The sequence below is a fragment of the Osmerus mordax genome, chromosome 5 (assembly GCF_038355195.1).
Source record: "Osmerus mordax isolate fOsmMor3 chromosome 5, fOsmMor3.pri, whole genome shotgun sequence".
NCBI lineage: Eukaryota > Metazoa > Chordata > Actinopteri > Osmeriformes > Osmeridae > Osmerus > Osmerus mordax.
In genome coordinates this window covers 497179-517857 of record NC_090054.1, presented here as the reverse complement: position 1 = coordinate 517857, position 20679 = coordinate 497179, and the positions used below count along the sequence as shown (strand labels likewise).

Here is a 20679-nt window from a genome sequence, read left to right as displayed (position 1 = left end):
ATTAAAACACCTACAATTATTTCTCTATTAATAACACTATATAATAAATGTATATGTATTTTATGGAGGCGTACTGTTTTGCAAATATTACCGCTGTATGGGTTACTACTATTTCTATTACTACTACTACAAACAGTATAGTTCCATGTTGTTCTGTTTGTCAACTGGGAAGGTGTACAGTACAACTTAGCTGGATAGAAGCCTGGTGCACAGGGTGTGCAGCATCTCCCTGATGTCTCCCAGCTCAGAGGTAGCAGGGGAAGGGGCTGTGGCAGCAGCCTGGGCTACAGCTGCAGCATAGCTCCGCTGCTGTGGGTGTGGAGGGGGACAAGGGGCTGCAGCATAGCTCCGCTGCTGTGGGTGTGGAGGGGGACAAGGGGCTGCAGCATAGCTCCGCTGCTGTGGATGTGGAGGGGGACAAGGGGCTGCAGCATAGCTCCGCTGCTGTGGATGTGGAGGGGGACAAGGGGCTGCAGCATAGCTCCGCTGCTGTGGATGTGGAGGGGGACAAGGGGCTGCAGCATAGCTCCGCTGCTGTGGATGTGGAGGGGGACAAGGGGCTGCAGCATAGCTCCGCTGCTGTGGATGTGGAGGGGGACAAGGGGCTGCAGCATAGCTCTGCTGCTGTGGGTGTGGAGGGGGACAAGGGGCTGCAGCATAGCTCTGCTGCTGTGGGTGTGGAGGGGGACAAGGGGCTGCAGCATAGCTCTGCTGCTGTGGGTGTGGAGGGGGACAAGGGGCTGCAGCATAGCTCTGCTGCTGTGGGTGTGGAGGGGACAAGGGGCTGCAGCATAGCTCTGCTGCTGTGGGTGTGGAGGGGGTTGGAGGGGGTTGGTGGGCAGAAGTTGGGGAGGGGGAAGGTGGTCTCCTCTGGTTGTGCCTCACAGTGGTGAGGTGGTGGCTGTGTGGGGAGTGGGATGTCCAGGCTGGATTGTTGTGTCTCCTCGCAGCAGGGGGGATGATTCTAGGGTGGTGGTGGTTAGGAGGAGGGTGGTCTCTGAAGCTCCCAGTAGGGGAGGGGGTGGAGGGGCTGCGTCCCAGGGCTGCATCTTTGAGGGTCTTTGCAAATATCCCCACCTTCTCTTTGTGGAGATGGAGTCCGTCATAAAGGTCCCAGGTGCCAGGTGCCAATGGTTGGTTGGAAGGCCAGGTGGACATTAGGCAAGGTGGAACATCCTCTTCTGACCTCCATATTAATATCATGGATGACATGAGGGGGGGTGTCTGTCCTAGGAAGTAGAGTGGAGACCACAATTCGGGTATCAGGGAACTCCATACTGGCCTGCTCCGCCATCTTCTTTATTGCTTCAGCGGTGTCCTTTCGGAGGCTGTGCAGGTCGTTCCTGTGTGGATCACCAGGCACTGAGGGCTCTTGAGGGTCTCCTTTTTCAGCAGCTTCATTGCCTGGCCTGTGGTGCTGCAGCATTTAGACAGCACTTTTTTACCCGGAAAAGGTTTGCTTGTGTCCAAGAATTTCCCATTTGAATCGGCCAGCAGGACCACTTGTGGGGCTTGTTCTTCAGGAGTGGAGGTGAGCTGGGATGGGCAGGGCTGGCCGTTGGCAGCTGGGTGTGTGGATGTATCAGGAGGTGTCAGGGTGTTGTTGGTCTGGGTGCTGGTTAGTGAGGATGGGACAGAATCAAGGCAAGGATTTGGGACACTTGCAGGGAGAGTCTGTGTCTCTGTACTTGTTGTTGTGGGGATTGATGAGAGTTTGTCTGTCAGGTGTTGGACTTGTCTGATGAAGCTCCTTTCTCTCTTCTCTGCATCTTCCTTTATGTTTGTTAACTGAGCACGGAGTACACTGTTTTCCTGTCTGAGTGCCTCTAGACTTCCTCTGAAGTCAGATGCAGAGGCCTGGTTGTCCCTCTTGAGCTGCTGGAGCTCCTCTCTAAGCTGCTGTAAAGTGCTGTCTGGGAGGTTGGACAGCCTGGCCTGGGTCAGCTTTTTGAACTCAGCAAAATCCAGTTCCAGCAGGGCCCTACTCTCCTTGAACTGATTGGTGGAGCTGGCAGGTGTGGGAGGGGCCGAGATGGAGAAGGTGGTGGGGTTCTCTTCCGGGCTCTCATCTTCACTGTTAGAGGAGACATTGGTCTTCTTGGTGGCCACCTCAGCTTTTAACAGGGGGAATGCCTCTTCAAAGGACTCCAGGTTGGCTTCATTTCCTTGGATCATGACCTTTCCTTTGGTGTAGTATGTGATGGTGAGCAGAGGGTCATCCTTGTCAAGGTGTTCATCTTTACAAATCTTTAATCTGCCTCCTGAGCCGATGCCCTCACTGGATACATATGTGTAATTGTTGCACAGGGTATCTTTCCAGATGTAGATGGAATCAGTGAAGAATAAAATGTTGTTCTTTTTTCTTCCGCTTTTTTGCTGAACATAATCTATGAAGAGGACTTCTGGGTTTTCTTGTAGAGTCTTCTCTTTGTGTTTCTCTCTAGCTGTCCCACTCTTACATTTGGCAGGGTATTCTACCTCTCTGCTCTGTGTTGTGAGAGCTGTGCTGCACTTAGGTGCTAGCTGGTAGGTTTCCATGGCGACCAATTGTCTCGCTCCAAAAAGTTAGCTTAGCTATTTACTCAGTTTAGTTTTGACAGTGTTTAGAAGAAGAAACAAAGTATAGTTGACAGGATACACATTTTATTAATTAACTAATAGTCAAAGTTACCGACAATAATCCTTATAATCTTCTGATCTTCATAAAAGTAATATTTTCCCTTGGAATGTTGGTAACTGTCAGTTGACAGTTGAGAGCTAGCAGTTTATAGCAGTTGATAGCTAGCTAGTTTGTTTGATAAAAATTTATCCAAGGTGTGTTTTTTTTCTTCTTTTCGAGTTGATAGGTGTTGTTACCTCATCTTTAAAGTCCTTTTAGGAAATTATTGAATGGTTGTCTTATGGTGATGTCCCACTTCTAGGACCTTATTCGAGAGATATTCAGGAGCACATTTTTATGCAGCTTGTTGCCCGGAACTCTCTCTCTCTCCCTGTGACCATGTCTCTCTCTCTGTGTGACCATGTCTCTCTGTGTGACCATATCTCTCTCTCTGTGTGACCATGTCTCTCTCTCTGTGTGACCATGTCTCTCTCTCTGTGTGACCATGTCTCTCTCTCTGTGTGACCATGTCTCTCTCTCTGTTTGACCATGTCTCTCTCTCTCTGTGACCATGTCTCTCTCTCTCTGTGACCATATATCTCTCTGTGTGACCATATATCTCTCTGAGTGACCATGTCTCTCTCTGTGTGACCATATATCTCTCTGTGTGACCATGTCTCTCTCTGTGTGACCATATCTCTCTCTCTGTGTGACTATGTCTCTCTGTGTTCCAGGCGTGTGCCCACAGGTGGAAGAACGTGTACTATGACACAGAACACATCCTCCCTCACGGTTACTGCTCCGTCATCCCCTCCACCCTACAGGGAGTCTCTCGACCACTCATCCCCTGCTACGAAGGTTGAAACACACACTTACACACACTTACACACACACTTCAGGGCTCCAGACTAACTTGTTGCCTTGGTTGCACTGGTGCGCCTAACTGTTTTATTTAGGTGCACCAGCACAACATTTAGGTGCACCCAAATTTTTCCTTGCGTCGCCACAATTTCAAGGTCACCTTTTTATCACGCTCCATATACATTCATATATATTATGTAAATGATCTTAAACAAGAATAAGGTGTAGGTAAATATATTTTTTATTTGAAGCACAATCATACTGTATATATATATAAAAAAAAATATTTTAAGTGATTCACTGAGCTACCAAACTAAAACATTTTAAGCAAAATAAAACATTTCAAAATAGAAAGTGCTACTGTTTAAAAGTGCTTCCCTGAACTGAGACCTAACATTTCTTGGCTCAAAGTCTTATAGCGGGTCCCATCTTGCTGTTCCATGCCCTTCAGATGGCCAACACCTGTAATTTGGCCTTCTTTCCCTATGGCCTTGGCTAAATCATCTTGCCACACTCTCCCTAGCATCAAAATCCTAGCTCCATGGGTTAACTCCATGACCCAGCTTCATAACTCAGGGGTCCGCAATTCATTTTTACAAGGGGCCACATGAGAAACCTGAAATGTGAAACTCATCAATTTGCTCACTATTCATTTTCTCCCATTGTAAAAAGCAGTAAAGTATATATTTTGATTAGCTGCTACTGGTTATCAGAAGAATAAGGATATTCTGTAAATATTTATATAAATATTTTAGATTTTGGTGTAGGTCAAATAGGAAAGATTATAGAAGTAATAAACAGTATAAACAACAACGTGTTTCATTTTATTTGTAACCAGTTAATCTTCACAAACACTGAAAAGTTGTTTTGCAGTATGTTAAAAATGTGGAATTGATCAACTTTATACAAAAAGCAATACGTTTTTTCAGTTCATTTTGTTCTGTGAGAGAAATCCAATGGGCTTGAACAAGTGCATCGAAATCTGTCTGAATGTCTGAGGTGGATATGCGAAGGACAGCTGACAGGTAATGATCAGGGTCTGCAGTTCAACTAGCAAACCATCAGCCCGCGCCCACTGAATCAGTCAAGTTCTTATTATGTCCGCGTTAGTTTTTTCTTCTTCACAGCTTTCACTTTGACCTCAGTAAACAGATACTTAGAAGTCCATGTCTAAAAGTTAGTCTATGTTAAAAGTTAATCAGTGGCAAAGTTTTTCATTTTCGAGGGCTAACCAACAGCTAACTCTCCTGTCGGTGAGGTTGCGCAAGTGCACATATGTAAATCGCCTGATCACTGTAGTCTTTCAGGACTACATATTTACTACCGCTCAACACATTTATTTATTTTAAATTTTTTATTTACCTCACGCGGGCCGGATTGAGACAGCCTGTGGCCGGATATGGCCCGCGGGCCATACAATGCCCAGGTCTGCTAAACTGACTCTGGTGCTCAGGTCGTAATTTCAATCACACAGCACGGAGCTACAGGAATATCTGGACCACAGCCAATCAGAGGCAAAGACCCGCCCCATCTCTGTCTCTGATTGGTTTAGACCACGATATGATCCAACCATGAGTGTCAGTTTCGTCTTAGGATGACAAACGCTTCGTTTGAGGAGAGACAGCGGATGCGAGGAGGTTAGGTGCACCGGTGCGACCTTGGAAAAAATTTAGTCGCACCCGTACACATTTTGGGCGCATAGTGCGACCAAATTGGTTGCACTCTAGAGCCCTGCACTTACACTTTCACACACACACACACACACACACACACACACACACACACACACACACACACACAGCTGCTGTAACGAGTCTGCTTCTGAGATTCAAGCCCAAGATTTTCTGCAACAAAACTGAGCAGTTTTGTCACCCCCTCTACCCTCCCCCTCCCTCTCCTCCTTCCACCACCTCTAACCTCCCCTTCCTCCTCCCATCCCCTCTAACCTCCCCCATCTCTCCCTGAAGTCAGTTAGCTGCAGAAGAAATGCAGGTTAATCTGCAGGCTCAGCCTCTCTGCCAACTCGTGTGTGTGTTATGTGTGCATGTGTGTATATTTCAGACCATAAACAGAAATACGGGGAGGAGCATGGCTCATGCCAAGCGGGCATCGCTGCAGTCTTCACAGAGGTTAGTATTGGTCCGTACATCTGGACCATGTGACTGGGCTGCTGCAGTCAGCTGCTCCACAGCACCAGGGGTTACAGTGAGGGGGCAGGGGTTAGAGCGAGGGGCAGGGGTTAGAGTGAGGGGGCAGGGGTTAGAGTGAGGGGGCAGGGGTTAGTGTGAGGGGGCAGGGGTTAGAGTGAGGGGCAGGGGTTAGAGCGAGGGGCAGGGGTTAGTTTGAGGGGGCAGGGGTTAGAGTGAGGGGGCAGGGGTTAGAGTGAGGGGGCAGGGGTTAGAGTGAGGGGGCAGGGGTTAGTGTGAGGGGGCAGGGGTTAAAGTGAGGGGGCAGGGGTTAGAGTGAGGGGGCAGGGGTTAGAGTGAGGGGGCAGGGGTTACTGTGAGGGGCAGGGGTTAGAGTGAGGGGGCAGGGGTTAGAGTGAGGGGGCAGGGGTTAGAGTGAGGGGGCAGGGGTTAGTGTGAGGGGGCAGGGGTTAGAGCGAGGGGCAGGGGTTAGTGTGAGGGGGCAGGGGTTAGAGTGAGGGGGCAGGGGTTAGAGTGAGGGGGCAGGGGTTAGAGTGAGGGGGCAGGGGTTAGAGTGAGGGGGCAGGGGTTAGTGTGAGGGGGCAGGGGTTAAAGTGAGGGGGCAGGGGTTAGTGTGAGGGGGCAGGGGTTAGAGCGAGGGGCAGGGGTTAGTGTGAGGGGGCAGGGGTTAGAGTGAGGGGGCAGGGGTTAGAGTGAGGGGGCAGGGGTTAGTGTGAGGGGGCAGGGGTTAGTGTGAGGGGGCAGGGGTTAGTGTGAGGGGGCAGGGGCACCATCCCAAGATGGTGGCAGAGCATTTGACATCAGGTGAAGCTGGAACTTGTCTGCTAATGAGCTGCTCCACATGATTCCTGAACTGTCTGTATTTCTGGATCTGGGTCGGGTTCAGCAGGTTTTACTGGAAACAGAGACAGAACCCAAACCTTCCTTCTCTTCCTCCTCCTCCTCTTCCTCTGTCTCCTGGCAGAAAAAGCAATGTTTAGACAGGAGGCATCTCTAGATAATTACGTTTTTGATTATGTTCACTTGCTACAGACACCTCAACACCTTCCTTCTCCTCTTCGAATTCCTCCTTCCCCCTCCTCCTTCTCTCCTTCCTCCTCTCCTTTCTCCTCCTCCTCCTCTCCTTCCTCTTCCTCCTCTCCATCCTCTTCCTCCTTCTCTCCCTCCTCCTGAGAGTCTGGGAGAAAGAGAGAAAATGAAAAAGAGACAGTGAGAGAGAAAGAGGAAAAGAGAGAGGGATAGAGAAGGAACTAGAAGGGGAGAGAGGACAGATGTAATCTTACATTTACATTTAGTCATTTAGCAGACGCTCTTATCCAGAGCGACTTACAGTAAGTACAGGGACATTCCCCCCGAGGCAAGTAGGGTGAAGTGCCTTGCCCAAGGACACAATGTCATTTTGCAGAGCCGGGAATCGAACCGGTAACCAGAATCAGAATCAGAATGGGATTTATTCGCCATGAAAGTTTGCACAGACAAGGAATTTGCTTTGGCAGGAAGGTGCATACAATAAACATATACCTAAAATTTAAATATGTGGACTATCTATACTAAGGGTACATAACCTTCAGATTACTCCACACCGCTCAGCCACCTGACTAATCTTACATAAGGGTAACTACCCGATACCCTGGGACACCAGGCTGCCCCTCTCCCACACACAATACAAACGATGTGTGTGTGTGTGCTTTTATTGAGTGTGAGGGTGTGTGCATGTGTGTGTACATCTGTGTTTGTGCTGGATTAAAAGGTTATCACCCCAGCTGAACTGTATTGTGTGTGAAGATTTATTCAGGATGGGGGGGTGAGGTGCAGAGGAGGTGTGCGGTAGAAGGGGTGGGGGGAGTCAGAGGAGGTGATGGAGTGGGGTGTAAGGGGGGTCCATCACAACTGAAAATGTTTTAGAGAACATAAAATCTACAATGTAAAAATATGTGTTCTTCCTGTCTGGCTGTGTGCGTGCACATGGGGTGTGTATGGGGTGTGTATGGGGGGTGTATGGGGTGTGTATGGGGGGTGTATGGGGTGTGTATGGGGGGTGTAGGAGCTGGTGGTGATGGGGGCTCCGGGGTCCTACTACTGGAGAGGAACAGTGAAGGTGTTCAACCTGACATCCAACACCACTTACAACCCCGACAAGGACCATGTTGACTCCCAGAGATACAGCTACCTGGGTAACCCCCCTGCATCTACCCCTGTATCTGCCCCTGTAACTACCCGCTGCATCTGCCCCTGTATCTTCCCCCTGTATCTACCCCCTGAATCTGCCCCCTGTATCTACCCCTGTATCTGCCCCTGCATCTGCCCCTGTATCTACCCCCTGTATCCACCCCCTGTATCTCCCCCTCTATCTACCCCCTGCATCTGCCCCTGCATCTACCCCCTGTATCTGCCCATGCATCTGCCCCTGTATCTGCCCATGCATCTGCCCCTGTATCTACCCACTGTATCTATTCCTGTATATACCCCCTGTATCTACCCCTGTATCTGCCTCTGTATATCTACCCCTTCATCTGCCCCTGCATCTGCCCCTGCATATACCCCTGTATCTAACCCTGTACATACCCCCTGTATCTACCCCTGTACATACCCCCTGTATCTACCCCTGTACATTCCCCCGTTATCTACCCCTGTACATTCCCCCTGTATCTACCCCCTGTATCTACCCCTGTACATTCCCCCTGTATCTACCCCTGTATCTGCCCCCAGGCTATGCTGTGACAGCGGGACGTTTCTCCTCCCCCAGTGTGGTGGATGTAGCAGCAGGAGCCCCACAACACAGTGGCGTGGGGAAGGTACGCACACTCACTCACACACATGCGTACACACACACACTCACAACCACACTTTCATTCACACTCACAAACACGCATTGACACACTCACACTCGGACACGTATGCACACACACAACGTACGTGTGTCTGGTCCTCTTTACACTGACCTCTATGCACCTCCTCCTACACCTCTTCTCCCTCCTCCTCTCCCTTCTCTTCCTCCTCTCCCATCTCCTCCTCCTCTCCCTCTCCCTTCTCCTCCTCTCCCTCTTCCTTCTTCTCCTTTTCTCCTTCCTCATCCTCCTCTCCCTTCTCTTCCTCCTCCTCCTCTCCCTTCTCTTCCTCCTCTTCTCCCTTCTCCTCTCCCTTCTCTTGCTCCTCTCCCTCTCCCTTCTCTTCCTCCTCTCCCTTTCCCTTCTCTTCCTCCTCCCCTCCCTTCTCCTCCTCCTCTCCCTTCTAATCCTCCTCCTACACCTCTTCCTCCTCTCCCTTCTCTTCTTCCTCCTCCTCTCCCATCTCCTCTTCCTCCTCCTCCTCTCCCTTCTCTTCCTCCTCCTCTCCCTTGTCTTCCTCCTCTACCTTCTCTTCCTCCTCCTACACCTCCTCTCCCTTCTCCTCCTCCTCTCCCATCTCTTCCTCCTCCTCCTCTCCCTTCTCCTCCTCCTCTCCCATCTCTTCCTCCTCCTCCTCTCCCTTCTCCTCCTCCTCTCCCTCCTCTTCCTCCTCCTACACCTCCTCTTCCTCCTCCTCTCCTTTCTCCTCCTCTCCCTTCTCTTCCTCTTCCTCCTCTCCCTTCTCCACATCATCTCCCTCTTCCTCCTCCTCCTCTCCCTTCTCCTCCTCTCCCTCCTCTTCCTCCTCCTACACCTCCTCGTCCTTCTCCTCCTCTCCCTTCTCTTCCTCTTCCTCCTCTCCCTTCTCCACATCCTCTCCCTCTTCCTCCTCCTCCTCTCCCTTCTCTTCTTCCTCCTCCTCTCCCTTTTCCACCTCCTCTCGCTCTTCCTCCTCCTCTCCCTCCTCCAGGTCTACATATTCAGAATAGATGGACAGTCACTAGTGAAAGTCTTTCAAGCATCTGGAAAAATGGTATGTGGATCCTGCGTCCTCATCGACATGGCAGCGTGGGCACCTCGGTGTTTACTCATGACTCTTAGGATTGTTTTCCAGTTTCTCTTATTTTTATAGTTTCAATCTGCTCAATCTAAAACACCAGACATCAGGTCTCCACCTCTCTATAAACTCCCAGAGATGAAGAGGTCAATAGCTTCTCTCCTTGAAACAACAATGTTGATGTTTAGACTGTGTGTTTACACAGCAGTGATGGTTACAGGGGACAAGGGGGGAGGTAGTGGTTCCTGAATCGTGCCAGAAGGGAGGCAGGGATGTAGAGATGCAAGAAGGGAGGGAGGAAAAGAAGTAGTGAGGGTGGAGAGGAAGACAGGCAGGGAGGTAGTGAGTGGAGCAGGAAGACAGGCAGAGAGGTAGTGAGGGTGGAGAGGAAGACAGGCAGGGAGGTAGTGAGTGGAGCAGGAAGACAGGCAGGGAGGTAGTGAGTGGAGCAGGAAGACAGGCATGGAGGTAGTGAGTGGAGCAGGAAGACAGGCAGGGAGGTAGTGAGGGTGGAGAGGAAGACAGGCAGGGAGGTAGTGAGGGTGGAGAGGATGACAGGCAGGGAGGTAGTGAGGGTGGAGAGGAAGACAGGCAGGGAGGTAGTGAGGGTGGAGAGGAAGACAGGCAGGGAGGTCGTGAGGGTGGAGAGGAAGACAGGCAGGGAGGTAGTGAGGGTGGAGAGGAAGACAAGCAGGGAGGTCGTGAGGGTGGAGAGGAAGACAGGCAGGGAGGTAGTGAGGGTGGAGAGGAAGACAAGCAGGGAGGTCGTGAGGGTGGAGAGGAAGACAGGCAGGGAGGTCGTGAGGGTGGAGAGGAAGACAGGCAGGGAGGTCGTGAGGGTGGAGAGGAAGACAGGCAGGGAGGTCGTGAGGGTGGAGAGGAAGACAGGCAGGGAGGTAGTGAGGGTGGAGAGGAAGACAAGCAGGGAGGTCGTGAGGGTGGAGAGGAAGACAGGCAGGGAGGTAGTGAGGGTGGAGAGGAAGACAGGCAGGGAGGTAGTGAGGGTGGAGAGGAAGACAAGCAGGGAGGTCGTGAGGGTGGAGAGGAAGACAGGCAGGGAGGTAGTGAGGGTGGAGAGGAAGACAGGCAGGGAGGTAGTGAGGGTGGAGAGGAAGACAAGCAGGGAGGTCGTGAGGGTGGAGAGGAAGACAGGCAGGGAGGTAGTGAGGGTGGAGAGGAAGACAAGCAGGGAGGTCGTGAGGGTGGAGAGGAAGACAGGCAGGGAGGTCGTGAGGGTGGAGAGGAAGACAGGCAGGGAGGTAGTGAGGGTGGAGAGGAAGACAGGCAGGGAGGTAGTGAGGGTGGAGAGGAAGACAGGCAGGGAGGTAGTGAGGGTGGAGAGGAAGACAGGCAGGGAGGTAGTGAGTGGAGCAGGAAGACAGGCAGGGAGGTAGTGAGTGGAGCAGGAAGACAGGCAGGGAGGTAGTGAGGGTGGAGAGGAAGACAGGCAGGGAGGTAGGGAGGGTGGAGAGGAAGACAGGCAGGGAGGTAGTGAGGGTGGAGAGGAAGACAGGCAGGGAGGTAGTGAGTGGAGCAGGAAGACAGGCAGGGAGGTAGTGAGGGTGGAGAGGAAGACAGGCAGGGAGGTAGTGAGGGTGGAGAGGAAGACAGGCAGGGAGGTAGTGAGTGGAGCAGGAAGACAGGCAGGGAGGTAGTGAGTGGAGCAGGAAGACAGGCAGGGAGGTAGTGAGGGTGGAGAGGAAGACAGGCAGGGAGGTAGGGAGGGTGGAGAGGAAGACAGGCAGGGAGGTAGTGAGGGTGGAGAGGAAGACAGGCAGGGAGGTAGTGAGTGGAGCAGGAAGACAGGCAGGGAGGTAGTGAGGGTGGAGAGGAAGACAGGCAGGGAGGTAGTGAGGGTGGAGAGGAAGACAGGCAGGGAGGTGGTGAGGGTGGAGAGGAAGACAGGCAGGGAGGTAGTGAGTGGAGCAGGAAGACAGGCAGGGAGGTAGTGAGGGTGGAGAGGAAGACAGGCAGGGAGGTAGTGAGTGGAGCAGGAAGACAGGCAGGGAGGTAGTGACGGTGGAGAGGAAGACAGGCAGGGAGGTAGTGAGGGTGGAGAGGAAGACAGGCAGGGAGGTAGTGAGGGTGGAGAGGAAGACAGGCAGGGAGGTAGTGAGGGTGGAGAGGAAGACAAGCAGGGAGGTCGTGAGGGTGGAGAGGAAGACAGGCAGGGAGGTAGTGAGGGTGGAGAGGAAGACAAGCAGGGAGGTCGTGAGGGTGGAGAGGAAGACAGGCAGGGAGGTAGTGAGGGTGGAGAGGAAGACAGGCAGGGAGGTAGTGAGGGTGGAGAGGAAGACAGGCAGGGAGGTAGTGAGGGTGGAAAGGAAGACAGGCAGGGAGGTAGTGAGGGTGGAGAGGAAGACAAGCAGGGAGGTAGTGAGGGTGGAGAGGAAGACAGGCAGGGAGGTAGTGAGTGGAGCAGGAAAGCCAGTGCTACTGCTTTAGAGTAAATCAAAGTAAAAGAGGGGGGAGGCGGCGGGGGTGGGGGTGGCAGAAGGGTTTGTTCATGTGATGAGATGTGACGTGATGAGATGAGACGCACTTACCTGGTGTTCTGCTTTCGTCCAGATGGGTTCATATTTCGGCTCTGCGCTGTGTGCGGTGGACCTGAATGGTGACGGCCTGTCTGACCTGCTAGTGGGGGCGCCCATGCACACCTCCCAGAGAGACGAGGGCCAGGTCACCCTGTACCTCAGCCGTGCCAATGTGAGGGGGGGGGGGGGGGGGAACTGTGTGTTTGTGTGTGTATCTCTGTGTGAAGATTGGTTTGTATGTTTATTACCCATAGAGGTTTTTGTGTCAGTCGGGTGTAGTTTAACAAGAGTTGCTGTCTCTTGTTAGCAAGGAGAATCTCTGTAGCGTTTGTGCATAGCTCTTACAGTGTTATCCACACACACACACCCACATCACTTATCTACAGCTTGTTATATCTGTAACACTACAGCTTGTTATATCTGTAACACTACAGCTTGTTATATCTGTAATACTACAGCTGTGTTGGGGGATGTGTTAGTGTGTTGGGGATGTGTTTGTGTGTTGGGTTGGGGTATGTGTTAGTGTGTTGAAGGATGTGTTTGTGTGTTGGGGGATGTGTTCATGTGTTGGGGGATGTGTTAGTGTGTTGGGGTATGTGTTAGTGTGTTGGGGGATGTGTTCATGTGTTGGGGGATGTGTTCGTGTGTTGGGGATGTGTTCGTGTGTTGGGGGATGTGTTTGTGTGTTGGGGGATGTGTTTGTGTGTTGGGGGATGTGTTTGTGTGTTGGGGGATGTGTTTGTGTGTTGGGGTATGTGTTAGTGTGTTGGGGTATGTGTTAGTGTGTTGGGGTATGTGTTTGTGTGTCGGGGGATGTGTTCATGTGTTGGGGGATGTGTTCATGTGTTGGGGGATGTGTTAGTGTGTTGGGGGATGTGTCAGTGTGTTGGGGGATGTGTTTGTGTGTTGGGGGATGTGTATGTGTGTTGGGGGATGTGTTCGTGTGTTGGGGGATGTGTTCGTGTATTGGGGGATGTGTTAGTGTGTTGGGGGATGTGTTTGTGTGTTGGGGGATGTGTTCGTGTATTGGGGGATGTGTTAGTGTGTTTGGCTTTTGAAAGCCCAAGCTGACCATGGGCTCATTCTCTCTCTCCCACTCTCTTTCCCACTCTCTATCCCACTATCTCTCTCCCACTCTCTCTCTGTCTCTCTCCCACTCTCTCTCCTCCCTCTCTCTATATGTCTCTATCTCTCTCCCTGTCTCTCTCTCTTTCTCTCTCTCCTCTCTCTCTCTCTCTCCCTTCCAGTTCAGTTCAGTATGCTTTATTGGCATAACAGTTCGGGTTGAGCAGTATTGCCAAAGCAGTCCATATTGAATGGACATTTTAACATATATATCATAACATTTAACAAGGAGTCTAACAATAATAATATGGCAAAATACCAGTAACAGTAGCCTCCCTCTGTGTCTTTCTCTCTCTCTCTCCCTCCCTCTCTCTCTCCCCCTCTGTCTTTCTCCCTCTCTTTATCTCTGTCTGTCTCTCTTCTCCCTCTCCCCCCCCCCTGTGTCCAGGGGGTGATGGAGGAGGGGGGTCTACTGAATGGAGACCATGCCTACAACGCCCACTTTGGGGAATGCATCGCTGCGATAGGAGACATTGATGATGACGGATATCAAGGTCAGTCTACATCACCATGGCTACCAAGGTCAGTTCACAGTCTACACACTCACTCACACACACACACACACACACACACACACAGGAATTTGTCATTCACATCAAACACTCACCGATGTGCTCACTTAGGCGACAGACAGAGATGTTTACAGAGACCCAAACCCTAACCCACTAGACACACATTTGAACATAGTGTTTAACTTTGGCACTCGTGTGTGTGTGTGCGTGTGTGTGTGTGCGTGCGTGTGTGTGAGAGAGAGAGGCTGATTTGGGTCTTGGAGAGAGGCTGTGAGGGAGAGAGGCTGTGAGGGAGAGAGGCTGTGAGGCAGAGAGACTGGAAGGGAGAGAGGCTGGGGGACTGGAAGACTGGGAGTTAGAGAGGCTGTGAGGGAGAGAGGCTGTGAGGGAGAGAGGCTGTGAGGGAGAGAGGCTGGGAGGGAGAGAGACTGGAAGGGAGAGAGGCTGGGAGGGAGAGAGACTGGAAGGGAGAGAGGCTGTGAGGGAGAGAGACTGGAAGGGAGAGAGGCTGGGGGACTGGGAGACTGGGAGTTAGAGAGGCTGTGGGGGAGAGAGGCTGGGGGGGAGAGAGGCTTGGAGTTATAGAGGCTGGGAGGGAAAGAGGCTGGGAGTGAAAGAGGCGGGAGAGGCTGAGTGGCTGGGGGACTGGAAGACTGGGAGTTAGAGAGGCTGTGAGGGAGAGAGGCTGGGGGGGAGAGAGGCTTGGAGTTAGAGAGGCTGGGAGGGAAAGAGGCTGGGAGGGAAAGAGGCGGGAGAGGCTGAGTGGCTGGGGGACTGGAAGACTGGGAGTTAGAGAGGCTGGGAGGGAGAGAGGTTGGGAGGGAGAGAGGCTGGGCGACTGGAAGACTGGGAGTTAGAGAGGCTGTGAGGGAGAGAGGCTGGGAGTTAGAGAGGCTGGGAGGGAGAGAGGCTAGGGGCCTGGAAGACTGGGAGTTAGAGAGGCTGTGAGGGAGAGAGGCTGGGGGACTGGAAGACTGGGAGTTAGAGAGGCTGGGAGGGAGAGAGGCTGTGAGGGAGAGAGGCTGGGAGTTAGAGAGGCTGGGAGGGAGAGAGGCTGGGGGACTGGAAGACTGGGAGTTAGAGAGGCTGGGAGGGAGAGAGGCTGGGGGACTGGAAGACCGGGAGTTAGAGAGGCTGGGAGGGAGAGAGGCTGGGGGACTGGAAGACCGGGAGTTAAAGAGGCTGTGAGGGAGAGAGGCTGGGAGTTAGAGAGGCTGGGGGACTGGAAGACTGGGAGTTAAAGAGGCTGTGAGGGAGAGAGGCTGGGAGTTAGAGAGGCTGGGGGACTGGAAGACTGGGAGTTAAAGAGGCTGTGAGGGAGAGAGGCTTGTATTTAGAGAGGCTGGGAGGGAAAGAGGCTGGGAGGGAAAGAGGTGGGACAGGCTGAGTGGCTGGGGGACTGGAAGACTGGGAGTTAGAGAGGCTGGGAGGGAGAGAGGCTGGGAGTTAGAGAGGCTGTGAGGGAGAGAGGTTGGGAGGGAGAGAGGCTGGGCGACTGGAAGACTGGGAGTTAGAGAGGCTGGGAGGGAGAGAGGCTTGGAGGGAGAGAGATTGGGAGGGAGAGAGGCTGGGCGACTGGAAGACTGGGAGTTAGAGAGGCTGGGAGGGAGAGAGGCTGGGGGACTGGAAGACTGTGAGTTAGAGAGGCTGGGAGGGAGAGAGGCTGGGAGTTAGAGAGGCTGTGAGGGAGAGAGGTTGGGAAGGAGAGAGGCTGGGCGACTGGAAGACTGGGAGTTAGAGAGGCTGGGAGGGAGAGAGGCTGGGAGGATGAGATAAAGGTGTCCCTTTCCTGCTTGCTCTGCTGAAAACAGGAGCTCAGGAGCTGTCTCTCCAAACACTCCCTTGTCTCCCCCCAAAAGTTCAAAACTTTAACAACGTTATTGTTCAGCTGAATTGCAGGAGTGCCTGAAATATCCTGCTGGTCAGCATTTGTTCCGTATACTGATGGTGAGGTATGTTAAACTGTTCCTTCTGCCAAGGTATTCACCCCCCCTTGCAGAGATGGGGTAGAGGGACGTTGTTTTAATCCTTCTGCTGTGTTTTATGGCCCAGTTTCCACCCCCTCTGAGCCCCCCAGGTCTAAAAGCTCTGACAAACACTTGAGTGTCTGTTAAGAGACTTAACAAGGTTCTCCTGCTTGCCTGGCCTGGAGCTGACAGCTTTATGGGGTCCAAACATACACTACAGCTATTAGTAGACTCTTCTCTCTTTCTCCTCACTCTCTCTCTCCTGCTTTCTTCCCCGATCTCACCTTTTCATTGTCTCTCTCACTCTTCCTTCTTTCTATTTTTCTGTTTTCCGCCCGTCCCAGATGTTGCCATAGGAGCACCGAAGGAGGATGACTACGGAGGTGCGGTCTATATTTATCATGGTGACGCCTCGGGAATCATCACTAAATACTCCATGGTAACCACAGCCACAACCTTCAACACTAGTTGACACCAGCAGATACCTGTAGTCACCAGTAAACACCAGCAGATACCTGTAGTCACCAGTAGACACCAGCAGATACCAGTAGTCACCAGTAGACACCAGCAGATACCAGTAGTCACAAGTAGACTCCAGTAGATGCCAGTAAAAACCAGAAGATACCAATATATATCAATAGGCATAAGTAGATACCAGTAGAAACCAATAAAGACCAGTAGACACCAGGATAGACAAGTCGACACTGGTATAGACCAGTAGACACCAGTATGGACCTGTGGAGATCAATAGAGATCAGTAGACACAAAGGGTGCAACAATTCAACAAGCCCATAGTTCGCTTCTGTTTTTTGGGTCACGGTTTCGGTTTTGTTAAGCAAATTAAGGGGAAGAAAAAAACATGACCATTTCAGTGTTTTCTCTGTATTTTCTGTGTATTTTCTGTATATCCGGCTAAGTGGGAGGTCCTGAAGCGCAGAAGGGGGGTGGATCCGGCGACTCAAAACGGGGTTGGAGGAAACCGGAAAACCGAACACAAAAAAATACACTGCCTACATAGCTTCTCTGACTAAAAAAACCTGCTTGTACATCAGAGCAATGTATATTTTAATTTCAGAACATGCACTGCATGGGTGTGAAACGTTAAAAATAAACACGGCAACAATCGTTTTTACAAGCAGCAATTATCCATTGGATTAAATTAACCAAAAAACACAGGCTACTTGTTGGACTTATTTGAAAAAGTTAAGCACATTTTGTTGTCTTTTTTACATTTTCCCCCTGAGGGAAACGAGGCTAACAGCTAGCCCTCTCAACCAGCACAAGCTCAAGTGAGGGAAACGAGGCTAACAGCTAGCCCTCTCAACCAGCACAAGCTCAAGTGAGGGAAACGAGGCTAACAGCTAGCCCTCTCAACCAGCACAAGCTCAAGTGAGGGAAACGAGGCTAACAGCTAGCCCTCTCAACCAGCACAAGCTCAAGTGAGGGAAACGAGGCTAACAGCTAGCCCTCTCAACCAGCACAAGCTCAAGTGAGGGAAACGAGGCTAACAGCTAGCCCTCTCAACCAGCACAAGCTCAAGTGAGGGAAACGAGGCTAACAGCTAGCCCTCTCAACCAGCACAAGCTCAAGTGAGGGAAACGAGGCTAACAGCTAGCCCTCTCAACCAGCACAAGCTCAAGTGAGGGAAACGAGGCTAACAGCTAGCCCTCTCAACCAGCACAAGCTCAAGTGAGGGAAACGAGGCTAACAGCTAGCCCTCTCAACCAGCTCAAGTGTCACTTGAAGCGTCTCCCCCTCTGTCTTAACCTGAAAATTCACCTCAAAACGCATCGAAAATGCAAACACAAGATTTTTGTGAAACTTCAATGGAGGATAAAGACTAACAAGACATATAACAACATTGAACACTACACAAAAATTAAAAAATAATAATAATTTAGGCAAGTCATTTTCCATAGTGACAAAAGGTGCCATATCCAATAAAAAAAGGTTCCGGAATAGCCCTGGTTAGATCGCCAGATATAGCGAGAAAGTCGCTGGCAACACTGCTCTGCGGGTGTTCGGTTGTGTACCCCTAGTAGACACCAATAAAGACCATTAGATACCGCTATGGACCAGTGGACACCAGTATGGACCTGTGGAGAACAATAGAGATCAGTAGACACCAATAAAGACCATTAGATACCGGTATGGACCAGTGGACACCAGTATGGACCTGTGGAGAACAATAGAGATCAGTAGACACCAATAAAGACCGTTAGATACCGGTATGTGTGTGTGCTCACCCTCCCATGTGTGTTCCCTTTCTCAGCTGTGTGTGTGTGTGTGTCTCCAGAGGCTGTCTGGTCACAGTGTTCAGCCTGGTCTACAGATGTTTGGACAGTCCATCTCTGGCAGCGTGGACATGGATGGCAACGGATACCCAGGTACGGTCCAGAACACACACCCATACACACACATGCTACAGACACCCATGCACACGCATGCTACGCACACACGTAGCGTGTGCTCTACGTGTTTGTGTGTGTGGGGGGGGAGGGGGGGGCGTGTGGAGGGAGTCAGGTGGCTGAGCGGTTAGGGAATGCTCTACGTGTGTGGGGGGAGGGGGGGTGCTCTACGTGTGTGTGTGGGGGGAGGGGGGGGGTGCTCTACGTGTGTGTGTGGGGGGAGGGGGGGTGCTCTACGTGTGTGTGGGGGGAGGGGGGGTGCTCTACGTGTGTGTGTGGGGGAGGGGGGGGTGCTCTACGTGTGTGTGTGGGGGGAGGGGGGGTGCTCTATGTGTGTGTGGGGGGAGGGGGGGGGTGCTCTATGTGTGTGGGGGGAGGGGGGGGTGCTCTATGTGTGTGGGGGGAGGGGGGGGTGCTCTATGTGTGTGGGGGGAGGGGGGGGGGTGCTCTACATGTGTGTGTGGGGGGAGGGGGGGTGCTCTACGTGTGTGTGTGGGGGGAGGGGGGGTGCTCTACGTGTGTGTGTGGGGGGAGGGGGGGTGCTCTACGTGTGTGTGGGGGTGCTCTACGTGTGTGTGTGGGGGGAGGGGGGGTGCTCTACGTGTGTGTGTGGGGGGAGGGGGGGTGCTCTACGTGTGTGTGGGGGGAGGGGGGGTGCTCTACGTGTGTGTGTGGGGGGAGGGGGGGTGCTCTACGTGTGTGTGGGGGGAGGGGGGGTGCTCTACGTGTGTGTGTGGGGGGAGGGGGGGTGCTCTACGTGTGTGTGTGGGGGGAGGGGGGGTGCTCTACGTGTGTGTGTGGGGGGAGGGGGGGGTGCTCTACGTGTGTGTGTGGGGGGAGGGGGGGGTGCTCTACGTGTGTGTGTGGGGGGAGGGGGGGTGCTCTACGTGTGTGTGTGGGGGAGGGGGGGTGCTCTACGTGTGTGTGTGGGGGGAGGGGGGGGGTGCTCTACGTGTGTGTGTGGGGGGAGGGGGGGTGCTCTACGTGTGTGTGGGGGGAGGGGGGGTGCTCTACGTGTGTGTGTGGGGGGAGGGGGGGTGCTCTACGTGTGTGTGTGGGGGGAGGGGGGGTGCTCTACGTGTGTGTGGGGGGAGGGGGGGTGCTCTACGTGTGTGTGTGGGGGGAGGGGGGGTGCTCTACGTGTGTGTGTGGGGGGAGGGGGGGTGCTCTACGTGTGTGTGTGGGGGAGGGGGGGTGCTCTACGTGTGTGTGTGGGGGGAGGGGGGGTGCTCTACGTGTGTGTGTGGGGGGAGGGGGGGGTGCTCTACGTGTGTGTGGGGGGAGGGGGGGTGCTCTACGTGTGTGTGTGGGGGGAGGGGGGGTGCTCTACGTGTGTGTGTGGGGGGAGGGGGGGGTGCTCTACGTGTGTGTGTGGGGGGAGGGGGGGTGCTCTACGTGTGTGTGTGGGGGGAGGGGGGGGTGCTCTACGTGTGTGTGTGTGGGGTACGGTCGTTCCCATGATGTCCAGGGATCTTGTTTACAACATTACACTCTGGACATTCCCAACACACCAGCAATTAATAAGGTAAACCTACTTTCAAGAGCTCAAAGACTGAATCTATAAATGACTGACTCAGTTACATCATCTACCTCCACCTGTCAGAAAGCAGCAGGTCCAGCCACTAGTCCTTTGACAGGTGAACTGTGCCATAGTTGGCATCTGTGTTAGTTCTGGTTGTTTTATTTTCATAGTGGTTCTCAGTGTTTCCCCTAGGACTTTTTGTCAGGGGGGGCAGCCTCCCATTCATTTTCAATGGAAGTCACGTGACAGGTCCCGCAAAGCAGTGTGATACACCTGGCAGCGCCAACAGGTAGCCAAGCAAGAGAAGCAAACCCTATTAGAGCATTTGTCGATGAGCAACGTCAGTATGTTGCCAGTCAAAACGAAACTAGCTAGCACAAAACAGCTAGCACCGTATATGCAAGGAAGTAAATACTATTCCCAGCACCACATGGATCCATTCGAGAGGAGCGAATAGGTCAACATCAACAGGTGATCAGGTGCTGCCGGTGGATATAGTGTGCTCATCAACAGGTGATCAGGTGCTGCCAGTGGATATAGTGTGCTCATCAACAGGTGATCAGGTGCTGCCAGTGGATATAGCGTGCTCATCAACAGGTGATCAGGTGCTGGCAGTGGATATAGTGTGCTCATCAACAGGTGATCAGGTGCTGCCAGTGGATATAGTGTGCTCATCAACAGGTGATCAGGTGCTGCCAGTGGATATAGTGTGCTCATCAACAGGCGACTCATCGACAGGTGATCAGGTGTAAATAACAAGGGCACCGTTGTGCAAACTTTAGTCGCAAATGAATCAAACTTTTGAAGGGACGAGCAAGAAGCAAATTGCCTGTATGTATGAAAACAGCTTTATCTTATTATTAAATTTTTTTGTCACACTGCTCCTCCAAAACAAGGGTTAGGGTTATGGTTAGGGTTGGGGAATCACTGGGTTCTCCTGAGAGAAGGTCTGAATCCACGTCTCCTCCACTCATCGTATTTCTCTCCTCCAGATCTCACCATTGGTGCGTTCATGGCTGACAGCGTGGTCCTGCTGAGGTGAGTGACCCGATGATGGAGGACCCAGGTGCTGGCCTAGTTCTGAGAGAACCACAGCCGAACCAGTACCACAGCAGAACA

General features: G+C 52.4%; 1 protein-coding gene across 1 annotated transcript in view; it reads left to right on the top strand.

Annotated features, from left to right (window-relative positions):
• The window catches only part of itga9 (integrin, alpha 9), a 100321-nt gene that overhangs the window by 19214 nt on the left and 60428 nt on the right, over positions 1-20679 (top strand). Inside the window, exons 4-13 of the mRNA XM_067235957.1 lie at positions 3334-3457; positions 5522-5589; positions 7652-7781; positions 8317-8402; positions 9406-9468; positions 12061-12198; positions 13540-13645; positions 15975-16069; positions 17927-18017; positions 20553-20598. Of these exons, the coding sequence (XP_067092058.1) occupies positions 3334-3457; positions 5522-5589; positions 7652-7781; positions 8317-8402; positions 9406-9468; positions 12061-12198; positions 13540-13645; positions 15975-16069; positions 17927-18017; positions 20553-20598 (947 nt within the window). The remainder of the gene's footprint in view (positions 1-3333; positions 3458-5521; positions 5590-7651; positions 7782-8316; positions 8403-9405; positions 9469-12060; positions 12199-13539; positions 13646-15974; positions 16070-17926; positions 18018-20552; positions 20599-20679) is intronic.